The 18,997-nt window shown below is 39.2% G+C and overlaps 1 protein-coding gene across 4 annotated transcripts; it reads right to left on the bottom strand.

The window, feature by feature from the left end:
* Window positions 1-833: 833 nt before the first annotated feature.
* sp2 (sp2 transcription factor) lies at window positions 834-18,997 on the bottom strand. Of its 4 annotated transcripts, none has more exons than XM_030132676.1 (9): window positions 18,928-18,997; window positions 14,799-14,875; window positions 13,854-13,901; window positions 12,501-13,253; window positions 10,600-10,818; window positions 7,495-7,798; window positions 6,234-6,411; window positions 5,966-6,159; window positions 834-4,292 (listed from the first exon to the last, which is right to left on the bottom strand). In XM_030132676.1, exons 1-9 carry the CDS (start codon window positions 18,932-18,934, stop codon window positions 4,192-4,194), a joined length of 1,881 nt encoding a protein of 626 aa, XP_029988536.1. In that variant the 5' UTR covers window positions 18,935-18,997; the 3' UTR covers window positions 834-4,191. The 4 variants fall into 4 exon arrangements, with proteins under 4 accessions (XP_029988536.1, XP_029988541.1, XP_029988549.1 ...); XM_030132681.1 differs by lacking the exon at window positions 18,928-18,997 and adding an exon at window positions 18,835-18,850; XM_030132689.1 differs by lacking the exon at window positions 13,854-13,901.

Below are 18,997 nucleotides of genomic sequence, written 5' to 3'. Positions count from 1 at the left end.
TGTTTTTCATCATTTCATGGTCATCACCAGATGTGACCCATAGGGACATTCAGAGGGTCTGTAATGAACATGAAAACACTTCATCTTCTACAACATCGATTCAACCGTAAAACCCATGGAGTTTGACAAATGAAAGTGGTCTTAGATGCTTAGTTTTGTGGTCCATTATTGATATCTTCATTTAAAAAGTCACTTTTTTCAGTTTTCTTTGTTTTTTAACATAATAACCCTCAACTTTAGTCTGAACTTCCATGAACATCTACATGACCAGTAAATTAAGCACAGGAAACTGCATGATTTTCACTGAAAAAACGAAAATAACTGAGGATAATATTATAATAAATGGTGATAGATCATTTAAGAAAGGTAAAATCTGAAGGGAAATTCATTTGGGAACTGCCATAAAAGTTGCACTGGGTCTTTAAGGGGTTAAAGGTAATATAAAGATTAAACAAATCAGTCCATGCATTCACCAAAGGTATGAGCAGTCTTCATTCAATTTCTAACACAAAAAGATTACATTGGTGAAAAACAGGATTTAACTTAAAAATCTGCACGTTCGTCTCAACTCTTACTGCTTTGATGCTTTAAGTAACTTGAGTAACATGGCAGCATTAAGTTAATTCAAAATAACATCTATGTAAATGTCTCTCATTTATACATTGAATTCATTTCTTAATTAATTAGCATTAGTACTGTCAACATAAAAACATTTTCTGAAACATACTGTATATGAATGTAATGTTCTATTGTATTGCAGCAAAATGAAAAAAAATGCTCTGAGTTAAATTCATCAAGAGTACAAGTAGTTAAAAATGAAATACACATTCGAAATGGTTTGACTTCTTTATTGAGGGGGGAGACTGTAGAAAAGGAGCAAACTATCTTTTAGCACCTTCATACAAGTTATAAAATTAATTGCTGGTTCTGTGGGTTCTCCTGATAAATACAATAACTGGGTGCAGAACATTAAATGACATCTGAGTTTTGGGGAAAGCGAAGCATTAAATTCACAGAAACCAAGTAATAGAGGAGTGCTATTTCAGAAAGGCTCATTATATTTAATTACCATGAAGATAAAATTTACAAATTTGGAACCTGGGAACTTCATCAGTGCACATGACATTAGCATGTAACATAAGTTAAAACACAAAATTAATTTTACAAATGTTGTTACCTGGAATTAGACAGAAAAAAACATCTTTAAATACTGGGTGCAGCTGTCTAAGGCATCTTTAATTCAATAGAAAAAAGATCTAGAAGTCTTATACAAAGCAAGAGTGAAGCTATACAATGTCACATTATATTTTATTACTTACACACTGTACAGAGTCCATTTCCTTCAGGGCTGACGAGGCCAACCACAGCACTAGGCAGCTTAACTTTTTTAATATCCTACATTTACTGTGTCTACCAGACACACACTGTATGTACATTTTCAGACATGAAATACAAACATAAATATGAGCAGGTTCTTTCATTTCACCCCAATGGCATCGTACGTCCTTAGACAGGTTCTTGAAAAATACACCAAATATTGGCCACCTAAGATAAACGTTATTTGTCCCTCCTGTGAAGCACTGTGAGGAAAACGATCTCAAAGTGCTTATAACAAAGCTCTCACCAGCCGTTAAAGAATTTTAAAAACCTTTTAAAACATGCCACAGTTAAAACCTTCAACATGGCATCTCCCAAATTTGACCAAATAAATCAGTGTACGTCTTCAGAGAGCAACAATATGATGATACTAAGAGCATTGACTGTACAACAGGCCTAATGTTAGTCATCTGAACAGCAAGAAAACCAAAACTTTCTCAAGTGTTTAATCGAAATTAAAGCCATCACAGAGCTGGAAAGATGAATGTTCAATGTAACTGATAAAAGGCCAGAGAAAGCTCTTTTTTGCATCTCATGACATTGATTGTCAAGTCAGGCCACAACTTACTAATCAGTGATATATACAGCAGTGCATAGGCTGCAAGCACCAAATTAAAACTCTAAAGAATAACAGTTACCCCGGAAACTAATCTTGTCTTCTGTTTGTTATCAAAATATTAATAGGGGTGGTTATTTTCTGAAATGGTGGGACTTAAAATACCACAACCAAAACACTTTCAACAGACTTGGGGTGAAAGAAAAAGTTCTCAAAACTGATTTGCCATTTCAGTTTTTCCAATTTTGTGATCAGAGAACAAGTAACCAAGAGTATAAACCAGATGAAACATTCAAAACTAACTCTAACCACAATGAATTTTACACTCATTATCACTTTTCAGTACCAAAGATCTGGTCTGGTCTGGTCAAGCGTACCTGTCATAGTATCCAAGAATAATAAATTCTGCAGAATCCCAAAAAGAGTCATGGGATGATTTATGAATAAGGTGCTCAACACCTCTTTTTACAGGTATTTCAGTGCATTTTATCCTAAGATGGATAAAATGCAATTGTTCCACTCCTAGTAACAGGAAAAAAATTTGGTTTTATCCACAAAGAAAACACTGTAATATGTCTGCCCACATTGGGTATAATCCTGACAAACCTGCACGGTTTAGAATATTCAACAAACTTAAACTTTCTCCATTTTTGACCAAGTTGCTTCTGGCGTCCCACAAAGTTCATCCTTGGGGCCTCTCTTATTTGCCAATGGCTCCTTGCACTTTTTGACATAAAGATCTGCTCTCTAATACTCTACTGTCATTGAACTTTATACATTAGAGACTTTGAGATCCAGTTTGAGTGTAACTGGTTTTAGATTCAAATTTTAAAGGATTTTCAGTTTCGTTTCCCACAGTATACCTAAGAAAAGGTATGTTTACATTTGACCACACTTTGCAGTATTCACACCACTGTACAAAAGGCTCAGATTTAAAGCTGTGGGAAGAAAAAAACAGAATGAGGGAATTAAAAAAAAAAAAAAGATTAGAATGTGTAAATGCACACCTTTCTTCTGCAGCTCTCTCTGTTCAGTCGAATTCAAGACTAAATATAATGACAGATGACCTGAGGCCATTTCATGTCACTAAAGAGAGCAGCAGTGTCGTGTCTGACAGAAATTAAAGCTCTCAATCACATGTTTAATTTCTTTCTCTGAACACATCTGTGATTGGACAAACTCAAGCAGAGTAGATTTTCTACTGCCTGCAAGAAGAGTATAGAGGAAGTGCAGAAGTCTTGTGTCCTGTCAGACCACATGAAATTTTATGGAAACTGAAAAGAGGCTTTGAGGCTTTGTAAGTTCTGGCCTCAAACCTCTTTAAGAAATTATATCACTTTATGGTTCTGCAGGCCACCTGGTTATTTTAAGGATTTTTGTTGCTGCTGATTTTAAAATGTTTTGTACCCTCTCTGAATCTGTACTGTAAGTCTGATTAATTCCACTTTGTAACGATTATATGGAAAATTATAATAAATAGTTTATTTTTTATTAACAATAAGTATAATCCTAAGCATATACACAGTTTTAAAAGAGCTGTAAACTTCTAAAGTTTTGCAAGGGGAGGTTTGTGTAATGGTCCCCGTCTTTTTGGGTAAACAGACTTTACAACAGCGGGGTTCATATGAAACACAAATAAAATTGCCATTTCAGTAAAAGTAAAAGAAAATTCCTTAAAAAATAAAATGAAATAAAAAAACTGCATTGAATTTTTTTTTTTCTTTATGAGGGATTTTTGATGGCCTATTTCTGGGAGCTCATGTTCCACAACAAAGAAGAAAAGTATGTGCAAGTAAAACCAATCAGGAGTTGGGAGAAAAAAAAAAAAATTCAAAAACATAAAGAGGAACATATGACTGTAGTCCTGCGGTACTGGGAGCTGGTGTCTGAATAATTCTGAATACGTTTCTTCCCAAGAGAAATTTATAAATAAGCAAACCAAGTCAAGTGTCTGAAGCCTCGCCAACTCAATTCGCTATTCGCTCAGTTCAAGCTGGCGATAGCCCCTGCTCAGACCAGATAAAAACAAAAAAATAAACTATTATTAATATATTTGTTGGATCAATTTGAAGCTGGTCAGGAAGGTTTTCTTTGTACATGACGCTACACAGTGTCCTAGAGGAGTGAGAGGGGACACAAGGCCTTTTTTTGGAGTATTTCCCATTATGGGACAAGTCAGACACTCCCTTCCTCTGCTCTTCTTCCTCAAACACAGTTCATGAGGGTTTGTCTGCATATACACTCAGTACACAGTCTGCTCACAGGTTCTTGGTGTTTATGTGAGTCTTGTAATGCTTCGTCAGGTGGTCGCTCCGCATGAAACGTTTTTGACACTGGCTGCACTCGAACCGTTTGTCTCCTGTGGGAGAAAAAAAACAAATATTTTACATCATACAGTGAGGAAAAAGGCGTGGGATAGCAAAACTTTAAGACCGCAGGGAGGTGAGTTATGTCAGGTGCTTGTATTTCCTGTTCTTCATTTTTTACTGATACTGAGGTTTCCCCCTCAGATACACTTGAGCCATCTATTCTTCGTCAAGTTACACTGCCGTTCACGGTGCCCCTATAGAGCTTTCAGTCCACACAAACCTCCTTAAACAGCAAATTCTTTTACTTCCAACACTCAACCATTCTGGTTCTTTCAGTAAAATTGCTACCACAGAGTGAAAATACTCCAGTACTAAGGATCTAAGTTTTTCGTATGGCAGTATTAGGGCTGCACGATTCTGGCAAAAATGTGAATCACGATTTTTTTGCTTAGATTTGAGATCACGATTCTCTGGCATGATTTTTTTTCACAAAATGTTTATTGCACCGCTGTCAAGGAAAATGGGCTCTTTTACCTCTGATTTGCGTCTTTCATATCACGCCGCAAGTAGTCCGGTCACTTATGGTCCCGGTTACTAAGCGACGTCAGCTGATCTGTGAAAGTTTGTAGCGCAAAGAAACTTCCCAGCCAGCACAATGGAATTTTTTTAATGCAAAATTTTTGGAGAAGGTGAGACTTTTGATTCTTAGTTAAAGGCCGAGTTATCCTCACCGGAAAAGAAAAGAAAAGAAAAGAAAAGAAAAGAAAAGAAAAGAAAAGAAAAGAAAAGAAAAGAAAAGAAAAGAAGAACAGTGCAGAAGTCAGAGAAGTGAAAGTGAAAAGACATTTGGATCTGGACGACAGAAAAGAAGACTGACATGAGATTAACTCCACCGAATGCAAACCTTAATTGGGCAGCAGTTCAGGTGGGTGAAACTGGCCACTTTCACTGGGGTTCTCATCCATTTCACTCTCTTTATCGCAGACATTCCTCCGCTGTAATTCACTCTTTCCTCACTCAACTGCAGCTGACAGCAGCAGGCTCACGTGTTGTAAAGACACTTTACCATTGGTTGAGGGAGGTGGTTGTGGCAGTTCTGTGTTTGTGGGCATTTGTTTGTAATGCAGCCCATGAAATAAAATGCTTAAGAATCGCCCATGTTTAGACATGAGATTGCGTACATGTGTGAATCGAGATAGTGATCTTTTAACAATTAATTGTGCCGCCTTAGGCAGTATTATGAACAAAATGTATGTAGAGTCCAGTATGAAAAGTCATACTGCAGTAAAATGGTCCCTGTAAGTGTTTAACATTTCATTTGATGTTTTTAATTCGTTTTATGGCAGCTTTCATGTGCTGTATTTCACTGCTGTATATGTTTCAGGTTGAGGTCATTTTAAGTACTTGATATACTTTTGGAGTTTCATTGACAACAATTCATCCATCCATTTTCTACCACCTATCTGGGGCCAGGTCATGGAGCAAACAGTCTAAGCAGGGATGCCCAGACTTCCCTGACAACCCTGATCCACTGCAGACCAACTCCCCTGGCTGTCAGGACAACATTAGAAAAGGCTGTTCTACTGTCTAGTTCAAACATAATTTAGCAAATTTCAATTATCTTGTTTGACTCTAAACAAAACTGGTGAAATAGGTTCAACTTTAAAACTAATTATTGACTTGTGTGTTTATGAGTGGTTCTTGGAGTCTGCCATAGACGTACCCGTGTGCGTTCTGGCGTGCCGCTGCAGCTCGTCACTGCGTGTGAAGCGTTTCCCACAGAAGACCCAGCTACAGGCGAAGGGCCTCTCACCAGTGTGCAGTCGGACGTGAGCTCTGAGCAGTGATGTTTTCCTGAATGTCTTCTCGCAGCCAGGGACGTGGCAGATGTGCTTCCTCTTCCCCACCTCCCCAGGCCTGCAGAGTGTGACACATGTATTATGACAGATGGCCTCCAGAGCAGAGCCAAGCTTCAGCAGTAACACACTCACCTCTTATCAGCGTCTTTACAGTTGGGGCAGGTGCAAGCCATGCGCCTCTTCTTCTCTCCTGGCTGACCAGGCAGCTCGAGTGTGAGGGTCTGGTCTACCTGGACGGCTGGTTGGCCCTGCAGCGCTGCAAGTTGGAGCCCTCCACCCTGCATGGTTTGCACTGTTAGGTGCTGTTGGCCTGGAAAACAAAGCAATACACTGTAGAAGATACAGTAAACCTTCTGCAGCAATGGGTAAGTTACTGCAAAAATCCAACTAAAAAGCTGACAATACAATAGAACCTCATAGTACAAGTGCACCATCATATGAGTCATTCATACAAATAGAAATCTGCTGTACAAACAAGCTTCATACTAGCCACTGCTAGTCTGCGCTGAGCTCACACATGCTCCCTCCAACAAGAGCAGCCTCCACTCGCTCAGTTCACGTGTTCATGTCGTTGAGAATTTCACTTGAGAATTAAGTGATGTGAGAGAATAATTGTTCCACCTGATGTTTTAATGAAAGGAGATTCTCCCTTCAAACACCAATCCTGCTCTCCGCTCCATCATCCTCCTCGTGCACAGATTGTCTCATCTTTAAGGCAAGTAAGTTAATAAAACCAGTTTATTTAATTTCTATTCTCTTTTATTATGTTTTAAAAATTGTTAATTTCTTTCTAACTGCAGTTTTTCTGTTTTACAAACCCTTATAAAAGGATTTTGGGTGGTTTTTGGGGGCTGGAATGCATTAAATACATTTCAATAAATTTCAATAGAAAAAACTGATTTGTGAAAAAAAGTAAATCGCAAAAGGAGCACAGTCATGGAACTAAAATTGTTTTGCGAGGCTCTACTGTAAACAGCTGAGCAACAGAGAAATGAATAAATGCCAAATGTGACCCACAGCCAACATCCTTTGGGGACCAAGTCAAATTATCAAACAAACCCTGGAAACACAGACGTCATCATGAATTTTTTGTTTATCTTTAGCACTAAAAATGAAGGAATGCTCTTTTTTAAAAAGACTTGAATTACTCTTATCTATTTCAATTAATTTGTTGTATTAATTAATTGTATTAATTCTATTCATTTTACCTTGGAGAGGAAGGTGCAATATGTAGATTAGGTGTAATATATAATTGTGATTATGCTGACTTCAAATCTTGTGACCGAGTGTTTTGTGTTTACTATATGTGTCCGAAAGTGAATGCAGGAATGTGTAGCATTGTCCAAAACAAATTTCCCACGCGGGAAAATAAAGTTTATCCTGATCCACTCACCCCCGGCGTTGGTGATGGTGACAGGAACTCCCTGAACTTGGACCCCATTGATGCTGATCGTCTGGACTGCTTGTGGTGCTGAGGACATCTGTGATGTATTCAGAGCAATCATTCCCCCTGCAGGAGCGATTTTGGCCAGAGTCCGCTCCTTCCGTCCCCCAACTAGCGTCTTTTTGGTACTGGCTGCAGGTGAGGAGGCTGTGGTGGTGGTGGTTGTTACTGAAGGCGTGGGGGGAGCTGTTGAGGAGACCGTCTCCTGGAGCTGGACAGTCTGCCACTCACCTGATGGTGTTTTGAAAAAAATCTGTGGAGAGAAAGCACCTGTTTTTATAAGATTATGGATTTTTTTTTTTTTTTCTTTTGTTAAGCGTAGAGAACTGATAATAATTTTGCTGCCTGCTACCGAGAGTTGTTTGTCTATTTTGTAAATTTTTTTTATTTATAAAAAGCCACATGTGGCTCTTTCATCCCTCTGCTGTGGCTCCCTGTGGCTTTGGGGCCATGAATAATGAGTATTTCATTTAAATTCATTTTATTTAGTTCATTAATTTTTTTAAATGTCATTCTAAGTTTGAAGATTATGGTGATCTTGTAACATTAAAATAAACCGTGTTTAATTTTTTGTCACTCAATAAAATAATGGCAAAATGTTTAAACCATCAGTTCCATTTGTTAGTGGACGAGGTTTAAGCCTGTATTCTGACTAGTGATGTGTTGGTCGTGAACGTAACAGCTCTTAGAGCCGGCTCTGTCAAGTGAATGATAGGAGCAGGACTTTTTTCTATTTTTTTCTTTTCAGGCTGCACATATTTGCTCTATTGCTTTGTGTCTATTGTATTGAACAGAGCTGTCTTGTTGCTGTCCAGTGCTGAACCTGTTAAAAAGGCACAGGTGACCATAGCGCTGTCCAGTGCTGAACCTAATAGAAGTTTTTTTTTTTTTTTTAAATTATATATAGCAGAGTCCTGCAAGGGTCCACTTTTCCAAACCCCCACCTGCCCATACCTGCAAAGCTGGGTACTGCAACCTGACCCGCTGTGTGCATTTTTTTTTCATGTCCAGTGTACGCTAGGGCTGGGTAAAAAAAAATCGATTTAATCGATCTTAGCTCGATCTCATTTTAATTTTGCGTAATCGATTAATAGTGGAGGAGATCGATTTTTCAGAGCAGGACCGGGAGTGCGCGGAACCGCGGGCGGCTCCATCTTGCGAACCCCTGGGGAAGACTTGGTCTCACTCACGACGGCTCTGACGTGGAAAAGATGCAGTGGAAGGATGAGGAAAACCCCTCCTCCCCCTCCACCCGGCCTCAAACTCGAACCCGCAGTGTGAAGGAAGTGGCCGCCCGGCAAGTCGTGGAAGCCGGTAATTCTTGGAATAATAACTTGGATCCATACTGTCACCTATGGCTAAGTATGGAGTTAGAGGAATAGTAAAGCGACAATGTCCAACCGCTACACCCCCCCACCCCACCGTGCCCCAACCAACATTCACAGAGCGCGCACACCCCCCAGCCCCGCTCCGCTCCGACCAACAATCACGGAGCACCCCCCCAGTGAGTAGAAACCTCCAGCCATAAAACAGAATAAAGATGATGAAGAAGTCCGTTCTGAGCCGCTGTACAAACATGGCAATGTTTCTGTCCCATTCATTATTTAAGAGCACATTCAGCTACTTCCTGCTGAAATGTCATATTTATTTCCTTTCTAATATCAATATTGACACCAGTATTGATGTGTTGCATGACTGCAGTACTCAAATAATCAGGTTACAACTCAAAATTGTACTTTGGTATCACTAAATTACTCTGAATCAGTCAGTTAATACTGAATCGAATCGATATCGAATCGAATCGTGATTAATCGATTCAGAACCTTATGAATCGAAATCGAATCGATTATGGAAATTGGCCATGATACCCAGCCCTAATGTACGCACCCGCGCACATTAGACCCATAACCTGCAACCCGACCTAACCCGTGATTAAACACACTGTCTACACAGTAACTGACTTTGAAGGGCTTTATTTTTGGCTAAACAGCACGCCATCAATAAATCTCTAATATGTGCTGCTCAATGATGTTGGCCGGATGTAAACAGAGGTGAAGCTCACTTCCCAATAAAACAAACCGGCTGTGGATCAACCACGGTGAAATTAGATGATCATCATCATTAAATGTCCTGCAAATTATTTTCATCCATGAACCTTCTTTTATTTTTTCACTTCCTTGCCTGCTACCCACCCGCATTTCGTTTAATTTTACCCATGCCCACAAAAATTTGTCTTCTTTTTTTTTTTATCTGTCCCCACATGTTTTTGCGGGTACCTGACCCGGTGCAGGACTCTGATGCATAGCATGAAGGTAAAACATAACATGCGCACACTCGAAAACCCTTGGCCTGACTTATCAGGCGCACTATGGCCCCCAGTGGCCTGACTTATCAATGGCAAAGTTTTTGGACCAACGGACGACCAATTGATGACAATACCCTGTGGTCAGTGTGGCCGAAGGTAAAAACGATATATGCAGTCTTACGTTCATTTTAGCTGTCAAAAGGATTTTGTGGCTCCCAGTGTTTTCTTCTCTGTGGGAAACGGGTCCAAATGGCTCTAAGTATTTCAGGTTGCCGACCCCTGGCGTAAAGTGTACGTACATCATCAGGTTTACTTGATTCTGACATTTGCATTCTCACTTACAGCACCTCTAGGTATGTTTACAAAAGTGTTGCAGTCCTTGTATGAAAGGGACTCTTAGTAGCACATTTAATTAATCCAGGCAGTTTTCTCAACAATATACAACTAAAAACCTGACTTGATTTTTGCCTGAATGAGGGCCAGTAATAAACCCAATGTGTAGACATGTTTTAAAAGACAAGTAAAAGACCAATCAAAAAAGGTTTACAAATAAAAGTATCTTGACCCCCCCCCCTGTTTCAGTTTAAAAAAAAAAAAAAAAAAAATCAATATTAACATAACCAAGAAGTAATTTTTAAGATCCAAGGTATTGGCATCTTCATAAACCCATTTTTGTTTTTTTAAACTCTCAACTGCATAATATTAGTACATTTTACTGCTTTTTATAATGTTTTTAGATGAATGCCTACCTGTGTGGGTGAAGGATCTGTCGGGGTGACCTGCAGGTTTGATGGTGGTGTCTGTCTCTGTGGAACTGGTGGCAGTGTAGCTGAGGCGGCTTGCACCACCTTCAGGGCCTGCTGTGGGATCTGAACCACCTGAGACTCCGGTTTAGACTGGACCAGCTGCACCTGCTGCACCACAGCCGGCTGCCCGGGACTCTGCACAATCAACAGGTTGTTGCCTGCCTGCAGACACAGACAATAAGGTTATCCACTAATGCTCTGGTTTAAATGGGACTGTGTATTGGATGTGTTGGGCTACCACAAAAACTCAGAGTTCAGTGTTAGTCTGTGATAAAGGAGGGAATATATTGTATTCTCAGGAACTGTCACTTATCCTGGCTGTGCACTGCCTACTGATTAGGTCTGGGGACACAATGATGGAACAGGTGCACTCACTAACTTGGTCTGAAGCTTTAAACCATGAGAACAGAGACATTTATTCATTTTCTCAATGTGGCAAGAACAAGACCAAAGTTTATTCTGGCCAAGGACATGTCATTCTTCACAAGAAGCTCAAATGCCAAACTCATGGGAGGTCCTGCGCTTTTCCATATTAGCCACACCCACTTCAAATTTCTGACCAATTGCGCAATAGTTCTCGGACACTGCATGAGAAAAAAAATTCTACTCAGATGGTATGTCAAGAACAAGTTGCAAGAACAAAATGATGTCATTTTGGTCTCGCTGCCCCAGTCCTGGGAGCAGAGATGTAATAATATGAAAATTTTATATCATGGTCATTGTGACCAAAATTATCACGATATCGTAATTATCGTGGTATTGTTGAAATGTGCTCAAAATGTTCAAAAAATACTCATACACACTGAAATAATTCAACCAAGTTGTATCTTGAAAAAACAAAAAACAAAAACAAAAACACAAATAAAATAACACACACAATGTACTTTCTGCTGGCAGAAACATTAAAATATTAACATGTAAACATCAAACACACAAATGTGAATTAAGGATGGTACCTTATGGCCATAAGAGATATCTGCACTAGGGGTGGTAATTGATAGGATTTTATCAATATCAATGCCATTGTCAACTCTGCTTACCAATCCAATTCCTTATAAATTCTCCTATCGATTCCTTAGTGGCTTTTTGAGTGGGAAAAAAAATTGTTGGACAGGTCACAGCAGAACTTCTTTCAACATTTTCCACATTAAATCATTCACAACGTCACAATGAGCGGACTGGGTCTGTGCACTCGGACCAGGTCCGTGTGGGAGCCCGCTATCCCTGGATCTCTGGAGCACTGCTCGTGTGGCTGTGTTCAGCCATGTTTCCAGAGGCCAAACATTGGAAACTGCGCATGCGTGCCTGGAGTTGCTGCTGCTTCTCCAGGGAATGAGCAGTATCACCAAAGTTTTCAAAGTGCAGTAATCAAACACTGTTTTAATGATAATTACAATTTAAACGGTAATACTAACCATCGGGCCCTGAAAGCCCAGACAGTGAAATTATGACAATGTGCAATAATATTTATTTACTTTTAACTTATTAACTGAAATATGCAAGTTTTTTAGACTTTTAAATGACCAACTACTAAATTAATTGTGCCTTGTGCGTAATATGTTGCGTGCTACATGTTGTATGGTTTTTAGAGTATCTTTCTTGGAGAAGCACCCACATTTCATTGCATGGAAATGACATAAAAGTCTTTTATCTTTTAAATGAAGACACTGCCAATAAATTGCACGAATATTTAACTGGTGGCTGAATTCATGTCTTTTAAGTAAGTACTTTAGAGCACTTGATCACATATATTATTTCTTTTCAAGGTCAAGTATGAACCTTGTGCTGAAATAATAGCACAACTGTCGAGTTAAATATTATGCTTCAGCTGCAGAGACATGTACCTGTATGATGTTGTCTCCAGCTTCTATCAGGATGGTCTCCATCTGCTCTGGTGGTGGTGATGCAGCCTGCGCAGGTGGAGGAGGAGGAGGCTGAGTAGCTATGACTTTCTTCTTCCTCCCTCGTCTTCCCTTCCCAGGAGTGGGTGGGGCAGCTGCTGTCTCTGTGACTATTGGAGTCCCACCCACCTCTCCTGTTGCCACATTAAGTGGCAGTGTCAGCCCACCAGGAAGCTGCACCATGTTTGTGGTGGCATTGTTTGGCTTCCGTGGCTTGGTGGAGGGCTTAATGGCGACACTTTTCTGTGGAGTGACCGGTGTAGCAGCAGCTGCTGGGGCAGGGACTGTCATGGGTGTGGTGATGATTGCCTGGTTGGTTCCAGGTATGAGCTGGATTTGGCCTCCCTGTGGCATCACCTGGATAGTCTGAGGACCCTGGATCTGCGGCATCACCTGATACTGGATGTTGGCGGGGGCAGAGGTGTTGGTGCGAGCTGGACTCTGCTGGATGGTGAGCACAATAGGGCTGCCAGGGGCTGTGGACCCCAGACCAGCAGGCAGCTGGATCACATTGCCCTTGGTTGACAGGAAACCCAGGTTTTTGGGTGGAGCAGGTGCAATTGGGGCTGGTTTTATAGGAAGAAGCCTGCGAGGCTGAGGCTGCGCTGGAGGGGCGGTGACTGGAGCCTGAGCAGCAGGAGGGCCAATTTTACTACAGGTAGCAGCCAGAAGGGCCAAAGGAGAGGGCTGGGTGTCCTACACACATAAACAGTCAAACACAACAAACACACTTGCATTAACACTCAAATGTTACACAATAACTCTGATCTTCTAATTTTTTATTTAAAATGGATGAAAAGCACTGAATTTATGTGCAAAAGTGAATGTATCTCTCAGCTGCAGATAAGCGTCCCAGTTTAAATCTTAGCTTTACAGCCAAATCATGAACACTGCGAGTGTTTTGTTAGGTAGAGTGCTGAGGTGGGCATATGACCTGACATTTTAATATGGAAGCTTTGGAAAATACTGTTAAATATAACAAAGAATAAAATGTGCCTGTAGGTGTTGGGAAACAAAGATGGACAAGGATGGGAAAAAAAAAAAGTAAAATCACTGGGATGCTCATTACACTTCATTACAAACAGAGAGTGTTCTCTAGGCCTTTTGCCACAGACACTACTCTAAGTTAAACTAAGCTAAATTCAATGTTTGCAGAGAAAGATTTTAAAAGACAGAATCTAAAGGTTGGAATAAACCAACAGACTCTGGACAAATATCTCAGAGAAAATCCTTAAACCATATGTGAAGAGTCATAAACAGTGTCGATCAACTGGTGTCGTAGTTGGGAGTTTCCACCTGCAAAGCTTTAGTGCCCCTCTGTGGTCCACATGTGTGATCCTCAAGCTGTAGGACAAGGAAGCATTCTACATAAATGTCATCTTTAGCTGCTGTTTCAATGCACTGTATATAGGATAAAGGCCATTTAAACAAATAGGCTAGTTGCAGATTGAACATGTAGATAGTGACATTTTTTTCACAGTTATGACAGAAAATACAGCTAAGAAAAGGAATGAAGGACATTTGAGCCTGAAGGCAACCATATCTCTCAGGAACGGCAAGATCTCTGACTTTACTAACACCGCATCTAACACAGTACCTTGTCAGACAAAAAACTGCTGTCACCACTAAGATGTCAAATACCCAGCCTATTCAAGCACAAAATAATTTTAGTCTGCAGTAAGCTTAATGAATATAAAATCATCATTTGGAATTTTAATGTTATACTGAAACGTGATCTTCTCCCTCATGTCTGCATGATGAATCATTGCAGTTGTGACAATTTTATATAACTTAGAGTGTTTTTCAAAGATGCTAGTGAGCACATGGTTAGCTGGCAAAATTTTAGACAGATTAACACACACGAAAGTTACTTTCTTACATCCAAAAAATTTACTTTATCACAGAACACAGATGCAGGGAGGTTTGCTGATTTTCAGACTTAACATATTTACTTCATCACTCTCTATCAATCTCTGTTAACATAAATATGATAATGTTGTTGAAAAAGAACTAATATCATGCAGGATACTCTTGGTATTTGCCTTTGTTGGTCGCCTAAAGATATGTGACATTTCTATCTATTTTACAAATAATACAAAGAAAAATATTACATCTTTTCAACCTGGCATCTTATTTAAATCCCATGGTAAATCAGTGCAATCCTGACACAAATGCCCAGCGTACGGTCAATATTTCAGTGGTTGTATGATATAACTGGTAGAATAACCAGTTGTCACTCACTTGTGTGGAGGCGGTGGAGGGCTGAAGGTACTCGCTGGGACTGACAGCAACAGTGGTGGCCATACTGTCCTGTTGTTCTAAAAAAAAAAAAAAAAAAAAAAAAAAAAAAAGGGGGGGGGGGGGCGGTTAGAAGTGTCAGACTGTCTGTAGTATTCATTTTCTTTAACACAACACAAACTAGGGGCTCCTTAGGTTTCTGTAGGGCTTTGGATGCTGTGAACACGTGGTTTGTTGGGGTTTGATATTATTTGACTAAAATTACATTTTAGAGTAAAATTTAACTTTTATCATTAAATTATTTATCAAAAACACACATAGGCAGTAGATTTTCACAGTGAAAAAATATGCACATTGATGAGATGAGCACTATGTCCTGAGGTAATCCTGTACATTTTTGTGTCATGAAAAATAATAAACACAAAATAGGACTGGTTAAACATTAGTGAAGGTATTAGTCTGCCATTCGGCGCAACCAAATTATAGCAAAACACTTTTTTTATTTGATTGAAAAAAAAATTTTAAAAATCCTTAATTATGATCTCTAACACTGGATGTTCTAATACATTTCTGACAGATACACAAGACAGTTCAGTTTTATTTATCTATAAACAAATCTATAACAGAGAAATCAATCATTTGAACATTTGCTCAATGTTTTCTTTGCAAAAAATGGACATAATGTGGTGTAACAAGACTGTAAAGCAAGGTTTGCATGTTTTAGTCCCTTTTGCCAGTAATGGATGTCACAAATTACATTTATTGCAAAGTACCTGTACTTTTTATATACTGTACAAAATATTCTATTTGTAACTTAGACACTTAAGTTCACTTGAAAATGTGTTAACATAAGCATTTCCATTTGCCTATGCAATAAACTAATGGAAGCCCTACTATGTGCAACCTAAAATATCACTTCAAAGTTTTCAGCGTCTCAAAAAGTAATGTGAATCAATAAATGGCAAAGTGTATGACAAACATTTACAAAGTATACAAGAATCAGCCAGCCTTTATACAAAGTTTTAAGGAAGTTGGTTTGTATGAAACTCATTGACTGCCTATTGGGAAGCAATGCCTGGCTCTCGAGAAGTAAAAACGCACACATCTTTCACAAACATCCAGCTACTGGCAAACATTGTGTGAGCACAGAAATGCACTTTTGGGCTGCAATCAAAAACATTAACCAAACCCAATTTATAGCGAACCTTATATTTTTATATGGATGGGGAGCATAAGTACATTTAGGGCAGGCTGCCCAATAGATTAAAGAGCAGAGTACATCTAAGCAGCAGCTGCTTAATGGCCAAAACCAGTGACGCTGTTATTACCAAACAGAACAGCTGCAACTGAAGAGGTGCACTTTAACATCTGGCCACAATTTAATAAACATATATCTCAAACAACTTCACTGAAAAATAAAGATCAGGTGCATCTGTTTTTGTGATGCCACCTGCAGAATCTCTGACAGATGCACAGATTTATCAACCAAATATCAGAAACAGCCAATAAGCAAATAAATGGCATTTCAACAATAGCACTGGCTGCTGTTTATCTGCTGCTTTATTGAAGGCTGTTGCATACATTTGTTTTATTTGGTTGTGTATTCAAAAATTGATTGATTAAAACCTAAAAGACAAGAAAAATTCCGTTAATTTTAAATAATGAGGACAAAATGTTTTCATGGCACAAAAGGGTCAATAAATACCAGGAAAACTGAACAAAACGAAAATAACATCAGCTGCCAGCTAAACTGTTGTTTTAGAAATCTATACTGGCCTTATCTCTAACAGATTTTATTTCTGGTTTTGTGTAGCAGAAAAGCATGTGGGACAGTATTATGCCTCTGCATCTACCACCACTTATCATGGACAAAACACTGCATTCATGGTGTCGCTAGTATCTGTGTACATCAGCTCAATGTACTTAGCTGGTAAACAAAGCACTTACAACTAAACAGCAGGTGACACATAACCACATGACAAGCACAGAGCTGTGTCATAGCAACCAGCAAAACTGGAGAGAAGTGCACAAGCTGCTGGGAAAGAACTACTCTGCTCTAGCAAAAGATGCTGATTTCATGCCTGAAAAGACGGACACTAAAGAAAGCAAACCCAGCGCATGCATACTATGTATCCCAGTCCATTAAATAAATAAATCAGTCTTAAGAAGAAACATTTTCAGCAGTTCTGAAACATTTTTTTCCAGTGAGATGTAAATGAAAGTTATGCTTTCTGATAACATGCGACAAAAACATAGAACGCCATTCATATGATAATGACAACAAAGTCAGCCAGTACAGATAGCTGAAAATTAATATCACTCTTTCTTCAGGATGTGGTTTGCAGATTAACTATCTAGTAAATATCTTTAAAGGATGGAACTTCCTACAGAACAGTGGTAAGTATTGTGAGTGTTGATAAATGACGGCCCTCATTTCTTTTTCAGCAACATTGCAGCAAACTTAAGCACTATTATGGTGAGCACTATTATGGATAATTAAAGCCTCCATTCCATGCCAAGTTACTAAGGATGTTTCCCAGTTTATGTCACGGATTTTCTCAAAACAATTAATGTAAAAACTTGTACTAAGTTCATGGGACTGAAAAATCCAAAAAGCTTTACTCCAAATACATTTTACCTGTTTATTTTTTTTCACCCATAGAAAAACATTTCATTATTGCTATGTGTATTCTGAGCTTCAGTAATTGCTCATTTCCCACCAGACTGAGCTGAAATGTGTACTGAACATCCAAGAAATTTGCATAGGTTGCATTGCAAATTTATATGTGTATAAATCTACAATCAATATTAACATACCCTTATAAAAATTTTTAAAGTAATCGAAAATGTAATCAAAAATGATTTAAGCTCTAGCCTATAGTAGTAAATTTTGACTATAGAAAAACATCACTAGATAGTATTACAGACTATATTAACAAAATCAAACTTCATACAATTGAGACTATGGAAAGGATTTGAGTAAAACTAAGCTTTTGAGAGGTCCAATGAACTTACTAGAAGTTTTTACATGATTTTTTTTCCAAACAAATCCATGACAGTACTTAGGGCAGGGGTCACCAACCCTGGTCCTCAAGAGCTACTATCCTGCATGTTTTGAGATGTTTCCCTCTTCCAGCACACCTGATGGTTGTTTTCAGGCTTCTGCATAGCTTGATGATAGACTTATCAATCAAATCAGGTGTGGTGGAAGAGGGATACATCTAAAACATGCAGGGTAGTAGCTCTTGAGGACCAGGGGCTCCTAGGGGTGTTGGTGTGCAGTGACCCAAATGATAATTATATTATGAAGTGTCTTCTCCACAACAAGAACTACTTAATTCTGCCATTCATTTGTCCACAATCAGTCTTACATTGTCAAACACTTGAACTCAGTTTTGTGACAAACAGGAACTACTCTGTTGCTGTGTCATCAAGTGACAGTTCTACAAATGCAGCTGTGGATCAATTAAATTTCACCTCATCCTGCTGAGCCGCTCATCTGTGCTGGCTAAGGTTGTTGTGTTGGCATCAGTCTCCACATTACTCAACACTGTTTCAGTACAATCTCTTACAGGGGTGTGTCTTTAAGCTCTGTTTGTAATGCACAAATATGAAAAAAGCATTGCGGCCTCAAAATAGCGCCGCCATCAAACATACACTGTTGGTTTGGTTTGTGGACAACCAGCTAGCTGTTAGCTAAAAGCAACACTGAATAACCGGGCAGACTAAGGCAGCTAGCGGGTATCTTAAGCTGATTTGTGGAGCTTAATTCACACTCAAACAATCAATGCGTTACTTGCTGCGACTACATAACTTTATTTTTACGTGGGGCAAACGAGTGATGGAAAAACTGAATGATATTAAAAAGTTAACACATTACTGGCAGCTTGTACTAGCACATATGGCTAGCTGACGCGTAGCTAGCAAGTCAAACTCTCTTTGATAACGTTACAGAAAAAGGCAGCCCTTTTCCGGAAGTGCATTGCTTTTTTTTGGTTCACACAATAGCCCGAGTCGCATTAAAACATCTTTATATTACCACATAATGTGCAGTGCGTTTCTGGCCATACTAAATAAAATGTTTTACGAAGTAGATAGTAATATAAACACCAATGTTTTAATTCCTACCCACCGCTCATGACGACATTCGCTCTCCGCTCGCCTTCAAGACCGAGCCCATAGAGGAGTCCGCCCGCGCTGCT

This window comes from Sphaeramia orbicularis, chromosome 1 (assembly GCF_902148855.1).
Source record: "Sphaeramia orbicularis chromosome 1, fSphaOr1.1, whole genome shotgun sequence".
In the NCBI taxonomy this organism is placed as follows: Eukaryota; Metazoa; Chordata; class Actinopteri; order Kurtiformes; family Apogonidae; genus Sphaeramia; species Sphaeramia orbicularis.
The sequence above is the reverse complement of the archived record's forward strand: the minus strand, read 5'-3'. Positions and strand labels throughout refer to the sequence as shown.